Below are 19830 nucleotides of genomic sequence, written 5' to 3' on the forward strand. Positions count from 1 at the left end.
GACAAATAAGTTATATATAGTCACCTTCTGCATAGTACATGCTTGGTAAATGTTCGAATGAATGGATGAGCTTCAATTTTCCTTCCTTAGCCCCGCATATGAGCACTAGTTACTATATAATATACGTAGTGAGAATTTTTTAAAAGTTAATAGCTTATGATATCTTTTTTCCTAAGCTTCACTCCCGCATGATTTAATATTGTTTCAAGTTACCTTGGGCAACACAGCACTCAGTTGCCTTTTTGCTCGCTGCATGGTTTCAGAGTTGCTGTGGCTTGTCGTATTTTGTAATCGTCAGAAACACTTTCTGATGCCAGTCTTCCAAAATCTCAATGAATTGACAAAAACCAAAAAAATCCCGTAGTGAAGGCTGATATGCAAAAACAGAAGTTGTTAGAATCATCACCTAACCCTAGAATCACTGCCTCGCTGTGTGGAACTCAGGATAGGTGGCGCAAATCGCCTTGTTTTGCCCCAAACAAAAATGGACTCCGTCGGAGTCAAGGCCCTTTTCTTTGCGGACCAACCGAAATCTAGCATTCAGGGCTCCGGTTTCCTCACTTCCGCCTCGTCTTCCTGGGCCTCTATCTTGAAGAGTCGGAACGGTCCGCTTCCGAGTCGAACTGCTGTGGCGGCGCCAGGGCGGCGAGGCCCGGAGGCGGCGGGCGGGATGAGCGGGGCGCGCTGCGGAGCGGTGCGGACGCTGCGGGTGCCGGGCCGCCACGGCTACGCGGCCGAGTTCTCCCCGTATCTGCCGGGCCGGCTGGCCTGCGCCACAGCCCAGCACTACGGCATCGCGGGTGAGGCCGCGCCGCCGGGGCGGGGGCGGGTTCCCGTCGAGCCCCAGTTTTGCCCTGCGGTCGGAAAGCACTTCCGACAGTAGACAGTGCCACAAATGAACACCAGGGGGAGCCTAGGAACGGGCCAGTTCCCGCTTCCTCCTTTGTCCAGTGTGGGGAGTGGGTCTGGAGACCAAGTCAATGGTGTTTTCCAGTTAATGTGTGGAAGTAGCACGTGGGAGGTGCCTACTGGCTTGTGTCCTTATGCCTTAGCGCACAGACTCCGTCGCCACCTGACCTCCTACCCCCACTTCCAGGCACACGCCACCTGCAGGGAGCCGGCTTAGCGGTTGTTGACCCCTCCTGCCAGTACTTGGAAGGCGACGGTCTGCAGGGTCACTCCCCAGTATCTGCTAACGGGTCCCCTATCCCCACAGTCTGCATCCAGGCTGTCCGTCGTAAGAAGGATGGCCCTCAGCGGACGCTTGGAGTCTCCCAACAATTGATCCAAGTTCTGCCCCCACTTTTGTTGTCTCAAGAGGAATACACAGGTTTCCCAGTAGTTGTTGGAGGTTCAAGATCATTGTCTCTTTTCAAGGACTAAATTGAAAGGCAGGGTTGCATTCGTAAATTTTCAACTTTTAATTTGTATCCTAGCTGTTATTTACGCACTGCAGCTCTGTGAAATAAGTCAGTGCATGATATCAGCTTTTGGTAGTCGTTTTTCTGGTCCTATAGCCGAAAAAAAAAAAAAAAAAAAGATGTGATTTCTAAAACTCAGAGGGCGAGAAATATTTACTTATGTTTTCACCACTTAGCTCTTTCTGCTTGCATTTGCACATTCAAATTAACAATACTTGCCCACTAGTTAGTTTGAAACTCATGAATTTGCTATTTTAAATTAAATCCTTTGTAAAAACTTACAAGAGTTGGTGTTTTTAAAAAAAAATCAGTCGTGTTTAAATAGAATGTTTTTCCTCCCTCAGTCCATATAACAAGTACAACTTTTAAAATATGCTTGTCCCTTAGTAAAATAATTCGTTTTTAGTAGATAACTGATAGGTTGTAGTCAGCACTTTACCACCTAGTATGGGGGACGTTTCAGCAGGTATTTTGTTTTAAACTCCTATGTTGAATGTATTTTAAGTTTATTGGTGAGGCAGTGTAATGAAGTAGAAGGAGCAGAGTTTTGGGGGTCTGTAGGCCAAAGGTTTCTCACGTGTAAATAGGGATGATGACACCTACATGGGGGTTTATGTGCCTTGCACCCTGCCTGGCCACAGAATATGAATTCAAATATCTCTCCCCTCTGTTAGAGCTGTGTCTGGATCCCAAACGTACGTGAGATAAGTTTAATATTTCATGGTCGAGGTGCAATATAGAAAGACAGAAATGGAGAGCCCAATCCTGATCATTTTGTATACATGTTCTCAATAACTTTAGGGAGGAATTTGCGGTAGTAAAATTAGGTACTCGGTGCTCAGTCCACTTGGACCTTAGATGCTCCCCTGGCAAGTTAACAGCATGACCACGATTTATTTATTTATTTTCCTTAGGCTGTGGGACCCTTCTAATATTGGATCAAAATGAATCTGGGCTTAGACTTCTTAGAAGGTAAGGTGGCTCTAATGATTAAACTTACATGCCTTCTCTGTTGCTATTAAAGCCTTGATATAATTAGATTTTGAATCTTTTTGATGAGTAAGAGGTTTTTAATTTTTAAATTTGCAATAGAAAGTGCAGCATTTGCATGGTATAGAACATTTTTGCCAGTAAGTTGTGATTATATCATTTTTCTTCTAAAGGCCTTGTCTGTTAGTGTCCAGTTATAAACTATAAAGCTTAAACATAAAAAAAAAATGTAAAATGGTGAGTATACTGTGGGACGTTTCTAACTTTGCTGTCTTTTTCACATAGTTTAGTTTTACTCATTCAGGAGCTGATTATCCGTTTCATGAATTACCTAGCACTTCTTGCCCTTTCTTCTTTCTGTGACTGTCTTGACTGTTGAACTTATTAACACTCCCATTAGGGTTAGTCAATGTCAGAGAAAGGAAAGGAAATCCTGTCAGAAGATAACTACTTGCTCCCAGGTCAGGTGAAAGTTTTATGTGGAAAGTTGAAATCACTGGTCTAAATTCCCAGGTGTGGCAGCACGCCCTCATGTAAATCGTGCCAAATTTCTAGATGGGAGGCCTAATTTTTTTTTTTTTAAGATTTTTATTTATTTTTGTGACAGAGAGACAGCCAGTGAGAGAGGGAACACAAGCAGGGGGAGTGGGAGAGGAAGAAGCAGGCTCCCAGCGGAGGAGCCCGATGTGGGACTCGATCCCGGAAAGCCGGGATCACGCCCTGAGCCGAAGGCAGACGCTTAAGGACTGCGCTACCCAGGCGCCCCGGGAGGCCTAATTTTAATCTAGCTCTGCAGTTTTCTGCCATATATATGTCCTGGGCTGTTCTTTTCTTTTTCTTTTTAATGTAGTTTTTAAAGAGTTTATTTACTTTTGCAAGAGAGAGAGTGAGAGAAAGAGTGAGCATGAGCAGGGGGGAGGGACATAGGGAGAAGCAGACTCCCCACTGAGCCGGGAGCCTGATAAGGGACTCCATCCCAGACCCTGGGATCATGACCTGAGCAGAAGGCAGACGCTTAGCCAACTGAGCCACCCAGGTGCCCTGGGCTGTTCTTTTCACCTCTCTGAACGCATTTCTGCATCTGTCATAGTGCTTGCTCTACTTCTCTTCCATAGTCCCGAAGACTGTGTGAGATACTGTGTGTTCCAGGGGAGGGGTGTGGGGGGATGGGGGAGCCCGGCGATGGGTATCAAGGAGGGCATGTGTTGTGATGAGCACTGGGTGTTGTACGCAATGAATCATGGAACACTACATCAAAAACTAATGATGTACTGTACGGTGACTAGCCTCACATAATAAAAAAAAAGCCAAAAAAATGTGTGATAAACTTGAAGAAAAGCTGTAAAATTATGATTGTTATTTTATGTTCGGCTGTATAACCGGGTGTTCTGTTTCGCTTTTCCTGTCATAGCTTTGACTGGAACGATGGTTTGTTTGACGTGACCTGGAGTGAGAACAATGAACACGTCCTGGTCACTTGTAGTGGCGATGGCTCGCTGCAGCTCTGGGACACGGCCAAGGCCGTGGGGCCCCTGCAGGTCTACAAGGAGCACACTCAGGAGGTAGGAAGGCAGTCTTCCCGAGCCGATTGTTTTTTCTTTGGATGAAATCCATTCCAGGATGGAAACATGGGAACAAGAAGTTTAAGCATTGGTATTTCTTACCCATGTTAGATGTCGTTTGTTATTTGATTATTGAAACATAAAGTACATCTTGGCCCGAGGAGCTAGGGAAGAAGCAAAGGTCAGGGTTCTCATTAGTCCGTGAGAACGCCACCAGTAGTAAAAGTATGCTGTGGCACCGTTTCCTCCAGAGAGGCCCCACGCTTTCTTCCCGCTGGAGGCTATGCCTGCCCTGCGACTGCCTGAGGATAGAGGTGGGCAGACTTTTCACAGAAACTTCACAAGATTGCCTCTAGGCTTCAGCAAGATTCCTGAGGATTTTCAGAATATATTGGAGCAGGAGCATGAAATACTCACGAGGACACAGAGCTTACTGAAGAAATTTGAAATCTAAAGCCAGTTCGTATGTGTAGCTTCTGTGTGTATATATATATGGGTAGCCTAGAAAATAGTTTGGTTTTCGATCATATAAAACTACAATATGTATTTTTAATGAACGTGATGGTAAAACAATCCCTTTCGGTGTTTTACCTTAAATGTTTAAGAAGTTTCCTAAAGGTAGCAGTAGATCCTTCAAGAGAAAACTTGCACGTTTACATTCAAACTTGTGTCTGCCACAGGGTCAGGCCCATAGAAGGCCTCCAGTGAATGTTTATTAGATGCAAGAATGTTAGTCTTTTGTGATAAAAAGATGAGTCGTGTGAGGATTCCGGAAATCACTGTATAGCTATAGCTATTAAAATTCAATATCTCTAAGATTGTGACTGAAAATAATGGAAAATTTTAGTTCCTCTATTTTATGGTGAAGCCTCTCTGAATAAATGTACTTATAAATGATCATGTTTTCATAGAATCACTGAAGACAACGTTGGTAAAGGAGAAACTTTAGTTTCACAATGTTCAATGCAAGGATCCCCACAGAGCAGCATGTCCAAAATTTGGACATTTTTGTGGTACCTTCATGATTTTTGTTTTTTCTAATACCACTTATAGTTAACTTAGTTTTTTTTTTTTTTTTGCCTTAATGTTTTTCCTCTCAAAAGGTGTTTTCTTTTTTTTTTAAATCTTTAATGCTTTGTATTGTCTTATAAATTCTAGGACTATAACCAACAAGTCATAAAATAATATATCTAGTTATATTAAATGGGCCATATTGATTTAATATATTTTTTTAAATCACACTCACATTATTATTTCACTTATCCTAAAACAGTTATATTTGGGAAGCCATGGAATTGATGACTAACTTAGAATGTACATTTATTGGTTTTCAATATATGTTAAAATAAATATGTAATGATGAAATAAAATGCATGCACCAGTTAAAACCATCTCTTGTACAACCAGTGGTGTGTGTACTACTCTCTGGGAAATACTGCCCTAGAATGTTCCTGATGATGGTCACTCAGCCTTTACTTCATCTCAGCGAAAGTGGATCTCACTATCTCATGAGATAACTTATTCGACTTTAGATCGCTCTAATGGTTAGAAAATTGCTATCTTAAGCCCAGATCTACCTTTTATCAACCAACTGTTGTTTCAAATGCCTTTCTCTGAAGTGATGAGAATGAGTCCAGTCCCCGTTTTCCAGGGAACCCTTGAAACTAACCACCATGACCACTTTTAGTCTTTCCTCTTCCAGACTGTGCATCTGTAATTCCTTCAGCCTGTCTTCAGATTACATGGTCTCTCTATCTTTTACTCTCTTGGTAAATTCCTTTGCATATTCCCCTTTTTCATGGTCGTCTTTGACATTGCGTACGTTATTTATTCTAGAAATGTGATGATCAGTGCTGAACTTTTTAAGACTTTGCCACCATAATCTTGAGCCTCTGGTTCTAATAATATTACCTAACATGGCTGGCTGTCCATTTTCCTCGGCCATGTCATAGTATTGGGTTACTTTGAATCCACTGGTAAGGCACCTCGATCTCTGCTATCTGAACTGCTGTGAAACCAGGTTTATATCATTCTATAATGACATAACTGGGTTTTTTTGAGCTGAAGACATCTTTGTGGGTTTTTTTTCTTTCAGGCTACTTTTTCCCCTTAATTTCTTTTCAAATGCAATTTTTGATAAGCGCTTGTATCAGTGAGGATGCCTTGGCGGTTAGTATAATAGAGAATACAAATAAAAGTAGATTCAGCAATCAGAGTTTCTTATCTCACATAACCAAGTATATGGAGGTGGACTGGGTGCTGGCTTGGTTATTCAGGGCTTGACAATGCCATCAAATACCCAAGTTGTCCTTGCCTTTCCACTCTGTTATCCTCAGTGAGTATTCTTTTCTTCTTATGCTGCTTCTGGTTCCAACTATCATCTTATCACCTTTCAAGGTCAAAGGGCAAAAAAAGTGAATGTCCCTGTCTTGGGACTCTTTTGAGGAAAAGCTTCCTCAAAGCTATTACAGCAGAACCTCTTCACATCCCCATAGCTAGAAGATGATGCCCGGTCCTAACCATGTCACTTATGAGGGAGACAAGCCTCCATTCCTGCCTTCACCTAAACCAGATTTGGCCCTGGGATGAGGAAGGGACGGAGCTTTTTCCCTGAAGGAAAAATTAGGGTTCTGCAAGCAAGGAAGAAAGGGGGATTGGCTCTGCTACAACATACTTGTCTTTCTCACAGTTGTTTGTAAAAATCAAAGTATGCCAGCAGGGTGATGAATAGAGAACTCATAAAGGCCATCCTCTGTGAGATTGTGAAGAGAGAGAATTTCTGGTGATCAACGTAAGTCTCAGTATTATAATACCAAATATTTGGCATTTTCTTCATTGAAGAAATACAGCATGTATTCAAAACATGTCTCTTATACCAAATACTCAGAAACACTTAAAAGGATTTAAGGGCAAGTGAGAGTTTTGAGGAGCTAATAAATATTTGTTGAATTAATTAGTAAGTGAACGAGCATAGCTGATTGCCTCTTATTATTTTTTTCCCACCAGCATGTTCAAGAATACCAAACAATGGGTCGTTTTTTCCCATAGGTAATAGTATAGAATAAGGATGAGTAGCCTGGTTTCAATCAACTTCGGGTTGAATCCTGGCTCTGTAACTTACCAGCTGTGGGACCTTGGGCAAGTTGCTTATTTTTCCTAAAACTTAGTTTCTTCATTTGCAAACTGCGGATAATAGTAGTCTATGTCATACGGTTGTTGTAAATATTTAGATCAGAGCCAACACTAAATAAATATGAGCTCTTATTACTATATATTATTATATCTTATTATACTAGGGTTAGAAAGATACGGACAAGTTAGGAATCCTGCACTTACCCATTTCATCACCTGATAACTGAGCAATGTCCAACAATCAGTTTTCAGATAATCAGATGAGAAGTTGCTGAAGTGAAGAGGAGAAATCCAAGACCTAGATATATTTTAGGCCTGAGGAATGAAGGGCTTGGTGAAATGGAAAGAAAGAAAAACATGGACATTATCTGTGTGCATGGCTTCTAAACTTAGCATCAAAGCAAGAATCCGATTCTTCTCTCCATTGTTTAACTGGTGTCTGCAGAGACCATTATGTCTTTTGAGCCCATTAAATGCCTGTAGCTTAGCCTGCTGCTGAATATATAATAGGAGTGGAAGAATAGGAAAATTTAAAAAAGATCCAGCAAGAAGGGGAATAGAGGGTGAACTGAGAATTTTGTTTCTGTACTTCATGACTTACAACATGGTGCTACCGGGAGTGAGTTAGGAGTGACTTTCAAGGTGACATAGACTCAATTTAATGCTTACATCAATATCTAGTTTCCCGTGTGCCTATTACAGTTTTTAAAAAGTAGTTAACATTTGTCTTCATTGACAAATAGTAACCTTATCAATTTGCTGAATTAAAAAAAAAGATTTGATCCATTTAAAGTTTTTGGTTATGAAAACTTATCTTTGAATAGTATGCAACTATTAGTATCTCATTGTAGAAAGAATGTATTTAACTATACATTTTGTAGTAAAGATGTGCCATGTGGTTAAGACCTTACTTACTTTAAAAAATCAATTATTTACTCCTATGATAATGATAGAAGCTGAAAAGTTTATAATTATGAATGCCCATAAAAATATTAATGAGAATGACAGTGAGTCATACATTTAACACCAGTTTGTTCCCTTTAGAAATTGCATTTATGTTTAACTGCACAACAGACTTCTCAGCTAAAGAGATCTATCTCTTTCCTTTGTCCCTTCCTCCCTTCTTCCTCTCTTCCTTTCTTCCAGGACACAATTGAACTTGATTTATTTCCTTGTGAGTGTTTGGTCATGCTCAGCCATTCATTCTGGAGTAGGTTACTGCAGTAAGATTTTTATTACAATTTAAAATAAGTGTAAAACTTTCCCCTAAAATTGTGATTATGAAGAAAAATAGTTTCCAATTATGTGTCAGTTGAGTCTTTCTGGATTTTACTACGAATAGGATGTGATATCTTTCATCACTTTTCAATCCTTATGTTTTTAAACCATTCACTTTCTTTTTTTTTCTTACTTTGTTTAGTATTTTAAAGTTTTAACTTGTATTTAAAAAGCTAGATCTGGGGGGCACCTGGATGGCTCAGTCAGTTGAGTGTCTGACTCTTGGTTTTGGCTCAGGTCATGATCTCAGGGTCGTGAGATCAAGCCCTGCATGGGGCTCCGTGCTGGAGGTGGAGCCTGCTTAAGATTCTCTCGCTCCCTCTCCCTCTCGCCCCCATTCGCACGCTCTTAAAAAAAGATTCTCTCTCTCCCCCACACTCCACCACTCGCACTCTGTCTTTCTCTCTCTCTTTCTCAGAAAAAAAAAAAAAGAAAAAGAAGGAGCTAGTTCTGTCCTTACTGGTAGCACATGTTATGTGCCAGGCATATGCTAGTCATTGAAGATGCAAATGTGAATAAGACGCAGGTGCTGATTTCTGGTAGTAGTTCTGGGACATGTGAGCAAACCATTTAATACAAGGCGGTCATATTGAAAAAAGTGTGTAGAAGGTACAGAGAGGGCACAGAAGAGATGCCATTTGAGCTGCGTCTTGGACAATTCGTAGGAATTCACTGGCAGCCCAAAGGGAAGAGGGCATTTCTGATAGAGAAAAGCATCTGCACAGGTGCAGATCTATGAAAGAACATGACATGTTCAGGAACTCATAGGTCCTTTGGTGTGACTGGAGCCTAGAGTGTATGTGTTGGATTCTAACATACTAGAATCACCTAAAGACCTTTTAAAAATCTTCATACCCAGGTCCCAATGTCTGGGGTTGGAGCCAAGCATTATTTAGATTCCCAGATGATTTCAATGTGCAGCAATGTTTGGAAGCCACTGCTTTAACTTAATAAGCATTCCGTTCTAATGACCTTCTTATGTATATTATCTAATATTTCGAGGGTTGTAGATTCAAAATGTCGATTTTAACAAATATTTAATAAAAGGTGTGATTTGATTTGCCTTGCAAAGGGGTAACTCAAAGCTTTAAAAATTTTTTTTAAAGAAGAGGAAGTGATAGTTTTAAATAGATGGAAACTGTAATGGAATATTTCTGGGTCGAGAATGACTTTCATGCATGACTACTGCCACTATATCTGTAGTCTCTCTGTCATATACTCATCGTGGGTCTCAAACACTGTGCTTGTCTCCAAAGCAAGTTGGTGAGTGAATCATGTCTAGAAGTTAGAACCCCATAGCTTCTACTTTAGATCTAGTAGGAAACATATGTAGGACAATGATACGGTCTTTTATTTGATAATTTTAAATCATATGAAGCTAGAAATTCTTTTTTTTTTTTTTAAAGATTTTATTTATTTTTATTTGACAGAGACAGCCAGCGAGAGAGGGAACACAAGCAAGGGGAGTGGGAGAGGAAGAAGCAGGCTTATAACAGAGGAGCCTGATGTGGGGCTCGATCCCACAACGCGGGGATCACGCCCTGAGCCGAAGGCAGACGCTTAACCGCTGTGCCACCCAGGTGCCCCTAGAAATTCTTTTTAGTTTAGCTACAATCTGATATCAAATGAAGTTATCCTATGGAATTATTGGCAGAGCTATTTAAATACATTTAGAATTTACGTTTTATGTGAGACGGGGAGGAATTTTATATATATTTTACACATACATGTATATATGTGTGTATATATATTTATATGTATATATATGTATATTTATAGTTATCTCTGTATATATTTCAAAAATGAACAGTGGAAAGATAATCCAAAAGCTAATGAAAGTGGTTACCTTTAAAGGGGGTGGGGAAGAAGTCAGGGGAGAGGGGACAAGGATGGACAATTTCTTCAATATAATTTGTATTACACTTTTGACCTTGGAACAATTGAAATATTTTACAAAATTAAAAATCACGGTTTAGTTAAAAAGGAAAAAAGCAATTGTTAAAAATTGAAAACAAACAGAAACAGATTAATCTAGTGGTATATCAAATTGGCATCATAACCAGGTATTGAAAATAATTATTTTCTAGTGACTTTAAAAATACAGTATTGTGATTGTCCATAACCTAATGAGATATGTCTGATAAAAAGAATTGCAAAAGAATTTTAAACTGCAAAATACTGAAAGATCAGTATTGTTATTTTGAAACTCTCATAGAAAGACATCATATGGTTTCACTCATATGTGGAATATAAGAAACAGTGTAGAGGATCATAGGGGAAGGGAGGGGAAACTTAATGGGAAGTAATCTTAGAGGGACAAACCAAGAAAGACTCTTTAAGAAACAAACTGAGGGCTGCTGGAGGGGAGGTGGGTGGGGGGTTGGGGTAATTGGGTGATGGGCATTAAGAAGAGCATGACATGATGGATGAGCAGTGGGTGTTTTATGCAGCTGATGAATTATAGAACTCTACATCTGAAACTAATGATGTACTATATGTTGGCTGATTGAACTTAAATTAAAAAAAGAAACTCATATTATATTGTAGATTAAAGCATAGCAGTAATTATGTTATCAGAAACCAAAAATTTTTATGCAAGAGGAAAGTGATGAGAATGAAGAAGTTAAAAAGAGACATTTAATTTTAAAATTGAATGAGAAATGTCTATACAGACTCATGATTAATTTTTCTCTGTTTAAAAAAGTATATATGCCCTCGTTCTTTGGACTATGAAGACTGAAAAGCAGTGACAATTCAGTCCCAGTAAATATCCCTAATTTGGAGATGACTGCCTCTAAAAACCATTTCCCACGAAAAGGAATTGGGATCTTTGGAGAAATAGTTGATTCCAGGACTGAGGGGAAACATACAAGATGAATCCAAGACATCTTCTTGTGTCAGAAAACTATGAAAGGCCACTGAGATCACATCAAAAGTTTAGAAGAGACAATGTATAGAGAGACCATACACTTAGATGTATATTTCCACCCATTACATGGGGTTGTAATCATTAAGAAACAACAACTGGTCACTACCCAAGATTAGGAGGACAGTGGACTCACTTTGAAAATTGATAAGATAAAGAACCAAGGCACTTTTCCTGCCTTTCCTGTATGAATTTTATTGTGGAATAATTGGATACTTGATGTGGAAAATTTCTCATAACAGAATTCTGGCTAATAAATGCAGAAGCAATAGCTTAATTAGAAAGTCACCATTGAATATCCCCAAATAAAGTAATGACTGTAGGCAAAGGTTATCCATGGATGTTAAAACATTAATATTGATACATCTCCTGAATTGTTTTAGGATCACTAAAAGTGGGTCAATCAGCAATTATACACCTAATAAGATAGGAAGCTAAAAAAAAGATTGAACTGCATGTAATCAAGCCTCTAGACCTAACTCCCAACTTAAAGGAATGGGAAGGGTAGAGAGAAATGGTAACACCACGAAGATAGCTAAATACAGAGTGTAGAAGATGCTACAGGACCATTAGCTTTGTGTCTTCACCAATTATAAATGTCATGGGAAGGGTGGGTGGGAAAAGCAACGTGGGAGAGGAGGACTTTCCTAGATTAGACCTAAGAGACATAACAACTAAGTGTAAAATATGGATTTTGTTTTGTTTCCAGTTCAAATAAACCAACTGTAAAAAGACATTTTTGAGACAGTCTGGAAAATAAGAATGTAGACTGAGTTTTGGATGACATTAAGGAACTGTTGTTCATCTTTTTAGGTGAAGATAGCCTTGTGCTTCTATAAGAAAAAAAAATCCTTATCTGCTTAATTATTTATGAGTGAAGTGGTCTGATGTTAAAATACTCCAGCAGTCAGTCAGTTGGTAACAGGACAGATGAAACAAGGTGGCAAATGTTGATAATTATGGAACGTATGTGATAGATACCTAGGGATTTATTACGATATTTTTTCTTCTATGTGCATTTCAAAATTTCTATAACAATAAATTTAAAAAACTTGTTTCACATTAAAAGAAATATGTAGCCTTTTCTAATCGCTCAGTAATTAAAAGTCAGTGTCCCTTTACTCTGTATTGATACAGATAAGTATGAACATTCTGGACATAGTTTTTATTTGATGATTTTTAATTAAATAGACCAACTTAAAAAGGGCAATGCTATACAGTAGATTAAAAACGAGCTCTTTGGGAATTGGTTTCAGTAATAAAATTTGAGGTTCAGATTTCATAAAGCAGCACAAAATATTGTTCAGGGTTATTTTTTTTTCCTTTTTACAGTTTCTCAATTAATTTTCTTCACCACTGCCAAGGGTAATTACATAAGATAGGCCTTTTGAGGACCCTGCTTTTATAGCATATCTGTGTACCCCTCTTCCTTTTTATCCTTAATCTGACCATTGAGCCATGTCCACTGTTTGAGTGGGGCGTGAAGGGGGGCACTGGGAATAGGGAAAGGGTGGAAGACTAGACTGATGTGAGGTGTGCTCTTCATTCAGATTTGTTTCTCTGTCCCTTCAACCATTCCAGAAACTTTGATTCACCTACTGTGTGTAAGGGACTGTGTGAGGCCTAGCAGGGAGGATGAACAAGTCAGGCATGGTCCTTGCCCTGCTGGAGTCCTAGCCCTCTCTAGGGAAGGAGGCTTGAGCTGCTGTTATCTCCTTGATGATGTGATAAGTGCTAGAATGTATGGAGTGCTACAAGAGGAAAGGATCTTGTCTGGGGAAGGGACCAGGAAGGCATCCTTATGTCTGCAGGGAGAGTAGGAATTAACTATTCAGGTGGAGAGGCCAGAGGAATAGGGTTAGAGGCAAACGCGGGGGGACTGAGCCTGCATGCCTGGAATAGTTAGTGTCTTGGCTGTTAAGCTAAATTCAGTGGAAGGACATTGAAGATTTTTAAAAATTTGCCATGAAATATTTCATGCGTATAAAATATATGTAAGCTATAAAAATGTATAATGAGTGCTTGCATATTCATCATCTGACATAAGAAATAAAACATTCCCTTTGCTGTTGGAGCCCCCACTTACAGATGCTATTTTTCTTCTATCTACTTTTTTTTCTGATTCTATCATTCTCCCTCCTTTTGTCTTTACTCCCTTCTTCCCAGGAGTAACCACTAATTCTGAATTTCTATTTCTGTTTTTTTTTGCTTTTCTTTTTAGCTTTACTGCATCTGTATGCATCCCTAAACCGGTTATTCATAGTCTTGCATGATTTTGACCTTTGGGTAATAAGCAGCAGCATGAATAATTCTCAATGTTGAGTGAAGATGGTAAGTTGCCCGAGACCCATAGTATGAAACCGTCGAAGGGCTTTCTACAGGGGAATGATGTGTGTTTTTATGCAGTGCAGATCATGGGTTAGAGGTGAGCAAGGATGGGGGGGAGGGCAGTTGAAGGATGCTGCCTGCAGTCTAGGTGGTAGCTAGCATAGGCTTGATGGCTCTAGCCTCTTAAGAGAAATTATATACCAACTTGTAACCATGGTCCTTTGGGATCTTGTCCCTCCTGTTTGACCTTTCTGTTCTTCAAATGTGACAAGCCTGTTTCCTGCTTAAGGGTCTTTCCCTGTTCTGTCAAAGCCTTTCCTCTCAAACCTGCAGAGTTCTGTGTTTGCTGTGCTCAGGTCTCTGCTGAGAGAGGTCTTCCCTGACCACTGTATCAGGAAGTGACTCCTTCCCTCTGTCATTGTTTCCCAGTCTCCTTCCTTGGTTTTGTTTTGCTTCGTAGCTTTTCTTTAAAATCACAATATGAAATTATTTATGTATAGCCTGGCTATGATCCTTAAGGGTGGGGACATTATCGGTCTTGTCTAACAAACCCCTCTTTCCCTTGTGCCTTGTATATAGTAGGTGCTTAATAAATGCTTGTTAAATGAACTAGTGAGGTAACTTGAAGTTGGAATAATGGAATCTATTCATCCTTTTTTGACTGTCTCCCAGACATCTCTCTGGCTGTAAACTTTTTTCAGAGCCTGAGGTCAATGCCCAAACTCTGTTCCCACTTGACTATCTTGCTGTCACTTCAAAGTCAGTATGTCTAAAATTACACATTATCTTCTTTCCTCCAGTCTTCCCATTTTGTGAATGCCTCCACCACCAGCAGTCCCCAGGCACAAAACCTTGGTGTTATCCTGCAGTGTTCTCTAGTCCTAATCCCTTGGGTGCTGTCTATGCCCTTGTATGTCTTTGGGGGAGTTTCTGATCACTGTTTTCACTTCTGCTTTCTGCTGTTGACATTTTAGCTAGGCCTCAAGGCCCTGCTTGGATCCACTCTTCTGGGCATCAAGCTGAATTTTCCATCCCAGCACCCATTTTGTACTTGTCTATAGTTTTTTTTTTTTTTTTTTAAACAATATCCTGGCTTGTACTGTTAGTTACTTACCCATATCCTAAATTGTAAACACAATCAAACACATAAAATATTTATTGAGTTGCCTTTATTTCCTTCTCTGTTGTCCCATTTTTAACTTCACCATGTGTGTCCTGTCCTTAGTTTTGTCCTAGAGTCCCACTGCTTGCACCTTGCTGTGGGACTGATAATAGAGCTGGCAGCAACACCGCCATCAGCATAGTCCTCTTACCTCCTATCTTTTGTTCTCACTAGGGCTGGGTTCTCTCTGAGCCTGTGGGGGCTCTTGCAGTTTTAAAAGGTGAGAAGTCATAAGGTATCAAATCCTGCATCGCGCCGGACATGTGTAGAGGCAGTGGAATCTGAGATGTTGGTCTTAGTTTTTAGTTATATTTGTTCAGTTATCTTCTGACATGAAAACAGTAGCTCTTTATAACTACTTGTTGGTACAGATTGCGAAGATAAATTTAATCAGATAAATTATTTTAACTCCCATGTATTGAGTGCTTATTATATTGCAGTGAGCATAGACATACAAGATGGTTTTGCTCACATGGTGGATCTTCCAGAATCTAGCAGGTATTTAACACAAATTGTAGTAAGATATGGTAAATGTTAAATTATAAGTAGGTACAAGATGCTGTTGGAATGCACGGAAGGAAGCATTTCAGTCATCGAGGGTTTTGTTGAGGGGAGGCTCGCTTCATAAAGGGTGTACGGCGCCAAGTCTTGACAGATGAACAGGAGTTCACTAAGTTGACAGGGGCTTTAAGTTCTCGGATATGGATAATTCATGAAAACAAGATGGAATCAATCTGGGCTCTAATGAAGGGTGATACCAGTGAATCGCCAATGAAGGGCAGGCCTTTATTTCCTTAATATTGCAGCCCAAGGTCATTCGAATCCAACAGTGCCCTCAAGTAGCATGATGTAGAGACAGCCTCGTGTAGCGATTAAGGGTGGGCTCTTCAGTGAGGCTACTGAGGTTCAGAATTCAGCTCTGCAACTTACTAGCTATAGGAATTTGGACAGTTTATTTAAACTTTTTGGGTCTTAGCACAGTATCTACTTCATAGAAGTGAAGATTAATGAGATAAAATATGTAAAATGCTTAGGACGGTATCTAGCACACAGTAGGTGCTCAATAGAAGTTTGCTATTATGGTTATTTTTGACTGTTCATATCAGCCTAGAGCAAGAGTTGGCGAACTACTACTCATGAGACAGGTCCAACCTAGTGTGCTCTCTGATTTGTGAATAAAGTTTTATTGGAATACAGCTATGCCTACCTATCAAGTATCACCTGTGGCTACTTTTGTGCTCTCCCAGGCCAACATACAGATCAAATGGCCCATAAAGCCCCAAATTATTGCTCTTTACAGAAGAAATTTGCCATGCCCTAGCCTAGAGGATAAAATCAAACTCTTTAGCTCTCAAGATCTTTAATGGCTACTTCAAGGCTTTCTTTTTCCATCCACAACTAAGAGATGGCCACAGCAGCTCTTTGGTTTTTGCTGCCCCTTCTGTAAGAGCTGCTCTCTGTTGCTGGATTGTGGTTTCTTCAGCGTTCCAACTGATCGTCTCTCTTCTGCATTAATATGGACAGCAGTAGGCCAGGACTAGGACGGAGTAGGTGAGTCACTCACCTTATGTACATGATTAAGGAGGGCCCCAAAAATTCAGTAGTCAAATAATGTCTTCATACAATATTTTTAAAAATCCCAATTCAAAAAAATCTGTGATGAGAAAAATATCAAAGTTTTAAACAAAGACAGGATCAGTATTACTGATATTTTTCAAACTGAGACTCCAGCATGGCTAACCATAGTACACAGTACAAGACAGCAGAGAACAGGTAACCTGTACTTAAGCTACAGCAAACTGCAGACACCACTGCTTCCTACATAAATATGGTAGCTAGAATTTTTAAGATTCAGAAGACTCTGCTGGCTGGTCACATGTAGTGATGTATACTCAGGTCCATGTCAGGAATACTTTAATGTAATAAAGAATAATTATGCACATATTTTGTGGAATTTAGCTTACAGTAGTGATTTGTATATAATTTGTTGTATAAAATGACAAAATAAAAAAGATTTCCGTAAGTTTTCAAATGGTTCATTTGAAATGGTTCACAGAAAGCAGTAAAGCATAGATTAGAATAGCAGCATTGGATAACTAAAGCTGTTTACCAAGAGCTCTGAAAGGATTACCTGGTTCCTATAAGCTTTTTCTAAGAAAGGCCAGATAGGGATATTAATTGAATTTTAATGCTTTCTGATAAACACTGACCTGGCAAGCGTTTTTAGACGACTAACTTTCTAATCTGCTTTGACATTTCTACAGGGTGCTGCAAACAGTGATTTGTTGGTAGGTTAAAAATATATATGATTTGTTTTAGTGAAGGAGGTTTGGAAATCATCTGTAGCATTCTATTAAAATAGAATGGAATCTTATCTGTAAGGAATATGTCTGGAGGAATGGACAAAATGACCTTTCCATTTCTCAGGCACCATGTTGAGATTTGTAGGACTTTATTTGATGTTTCAATGAAGTGAATTAGTTGTTCTAACTGGCTATCACTGTTATAAAGAAATAAAATATAATATTGAACTGAATGCTCTTTTGCTTTCTAAATGACACATTAAAATGTTTTTAGGTCTATAGTGTTGATTGGAGCCAAACGAGAGGTGAACAGCTTGTGGTGTCTGGCTCATGGGATCAGACTGTCAAACTGGTATGTCAGCGTTACTGTATTTAAAACCAAATATTCTCTTCATTGAATTTTTTTCTTTTCTAGAACATACTTCTATATCTTTTCAGTTACACAGCTAATTTTCTTTTCAAAGAACTGTATTAAAGCATTTATTAGAATTTAAACATTTTTTATCTTTGGCTGTAAACTAACAATTAGCTCAGCATTGATTATTTTGGCCCCTTAAATACCATTTTGCTTTATATGAAAATAGACTTTAAAGAATCCTTGAGATATGTCTATTACATGTATATATATAAATACATATGTAGTGTATTATATATATTATGTATATAAATAGACATTTGAATTTACTTTTAAGTAATTGTTCTATTCATTTGTTTGTAGTGGGATCCAACTGTTGGAAAGTCTCTGTGCACCTTTAGAGGCCATGAAAGTGTCATTTATAGCACAATCTGGTCTCCCCACATCCCTGGTTGTTTTGCCTCGGCCTCAGGTAAATAATTCGGTATTTACCAAAAAAGCCTTACTTGTAGTGTGTGGTAGCTTTGCTTTCCCCAGTAGGTGGCGCTGTGTACTTGCAATTTGGAGGGAAAAAGAGACCACAGTTCTATTCTTTGTGCTCTTTAGATGGTTTCATTCTTTATCAACCTCTAGATAAGAATTAGCCAGGCCTGGACTACTTTTCAACTATTAATGAACAAATATGGTTTGTCTTAGGCATACCATAACTGGTGATAAATCTTCCAAAATTGGGAGCCGTCCTAGTTCTTTTTATTAGCCACTGAGCTCCTTCGCTTAGATGGCATTATCCTTTGTTTATCAGAATAAAGGTGGCTAAGTCTGAGTAACAGTTACGAGCATGTGTAACGTGCTAATTAATGACAAATATTTGTGATGAATGACAAAGTAAAATTATCACTCTGTATTTTTTGTTTTTGTAACTTTCAAAAAAAAAAAATTTGTAAAGAAAAAACCCAAAATGGTATCCTACATAATCCCTATTCTAGACTTACCATATGCATAGTGAGGAAATTCAAACAGCACAGAAACACGCCAAATAAAAAGTAAGTCCTTATCCCTCCCCCTCCGTAGAACCACGGTTAACTTTTTCTTGTATTCCTCCATAAAAATGAGAATAAGATATTCTCATTCTAGAATATATGGTAAAAAATGAAAAATGTTTGGGGCACCTGGGTGGCTTGGTTGACTAAGCATCTGCCTTCAGCTCAGGTCATGATCTTGGGGTTCTGGGATTGAGCCCCTCAGTCGGACTCCCTGCTCAGTGGGGAGTCTTCTTCTCTTTCTCCCTTTGCTCCCCTCCCCTTCTCTTGCTCTCTCTCTCAAATAAATAAATAAAATGTTTAAAAAAATGAAAAATGTTTATGGGTAATATTCCTGAGGAAAAAGTTAAATGTCTTTAAGGGCTGAATTTGCTTAGCGATGTTAGGTTTTATATGCTTATGGCTATAAAGTTTTTGTTGTTGTTGAAATTATACAGGAAAATAATTTTATAATTGTGAATCAGAAAATCTCCCATCCCAAATTCATTTTCCCCACTGAAAACATTATTATAAAAATAAAACAGCTTTTGATTGTAGAGATTTCTTAGTAGCCTTAGTCCAGTATTATAGTTGATTTGAGTGAATCATACCATCATTCAGAAGGAGTTCTTAGACTCTAGTTTTAAATAAACTTGATGGAAAAGAATATTCACCAATTATATTTTATGAATTATACATATGAATTTTTATTTTATACTTAAACTTATGGAATTGAAACAAATTTAAGGTAGAAAAAGAGGTACACCATGTTTCTTTTATTTGATCTACCACCAATACACATTTGGCTAAAAAATTTTCTGAATACTATTTCTTTCCTAAAATCTCTGCTACTTTAATATACATTGCTTCATTTTTATTTTAGATTATTTGTGTAATGTATGAGTGCCATTAAAGCTGTAAAAAGTGTAGGAATGAAACAAAGGTGAACAACTAATTGGCATAGGCAAGGCAGGGTTGCTCTGCTAGGCTGCCTTCTTGAGTCACTTTGACCCTGCCTCTGTGAACAAGTGGCGGGAAGGGTAAACCAATGTCTCAGAGTATTCCAATGTGAGGATTTATTAAATAACATCATTTGGGGAATATATACATAAATATAATCTGTGTGACACTAATGACTTTCAAAAGTGTTTATTATAGAGCAGCAACACCTTATAGACTAATCAAAACAATAACAACAACCTTCCTGGTCTAGATGGTGTCAGTTAATTCTGATAGTGAATATCTGATAATGTTAAGGTAATAGTTATTTTAAGGTTTGGACCTTGAAATGATAAATAAATGCACCTCCTTAATCTTTTAACTGTTTTGCAATTTGATGAGTAAAAAATGGTTC

The 19830-nt window shown here is 38.7% G+C and overlaps 1 protein-coding gene across 1 annotated transcript in view; it reads left to right on the forward strand.

Annotated features, from left to right (window-relative positions):
- The first annotated feature begins 666 nt into the window (after positions 1-666).
- PEX7 (peroxisomal biogenesis factor 7) overlaps positions 667-19830 on the forward strand; it is an 83298-nt gene continuing 64134 nt past the window's right edge. Inside the window, exons 1-5 of the mRNA XM_045814705.2 lie at positions 667-800; positions 2336-2393; positions 3823-3973; positions 17377-17454; positions 17821-17929. Of these exons, the coding sequence (XP_045670661.1) occupies positions 671-800; positions 2336-2393; positions 3823-3973; positions 17377-17454; positions 17821-17929 (526 nt within the window). The 5' untranslated portion in view covers positions 667-670. The remainder of the gene's footprint in view (positions 801-2335; positions 2394-3822; positions 3974-17376; positions 17455-17820; positions 17930-19830) is intronic.

This window comes from Ursus americanus, chromosome 11, assembly GCF_024610735.1.
Source record: "Ursus americanus isolate L20-20 chromosome 11, mUrsAme1.1.p, whole genome shotgun sequence".
In the NCBI taxonomy this organism is placed as follows: domain Eukaryota; kingdom Metazoa; phylum Chordata; class Mammalia; order Carnivora; family Ursidae; genus Ursus; species Ursus americanus.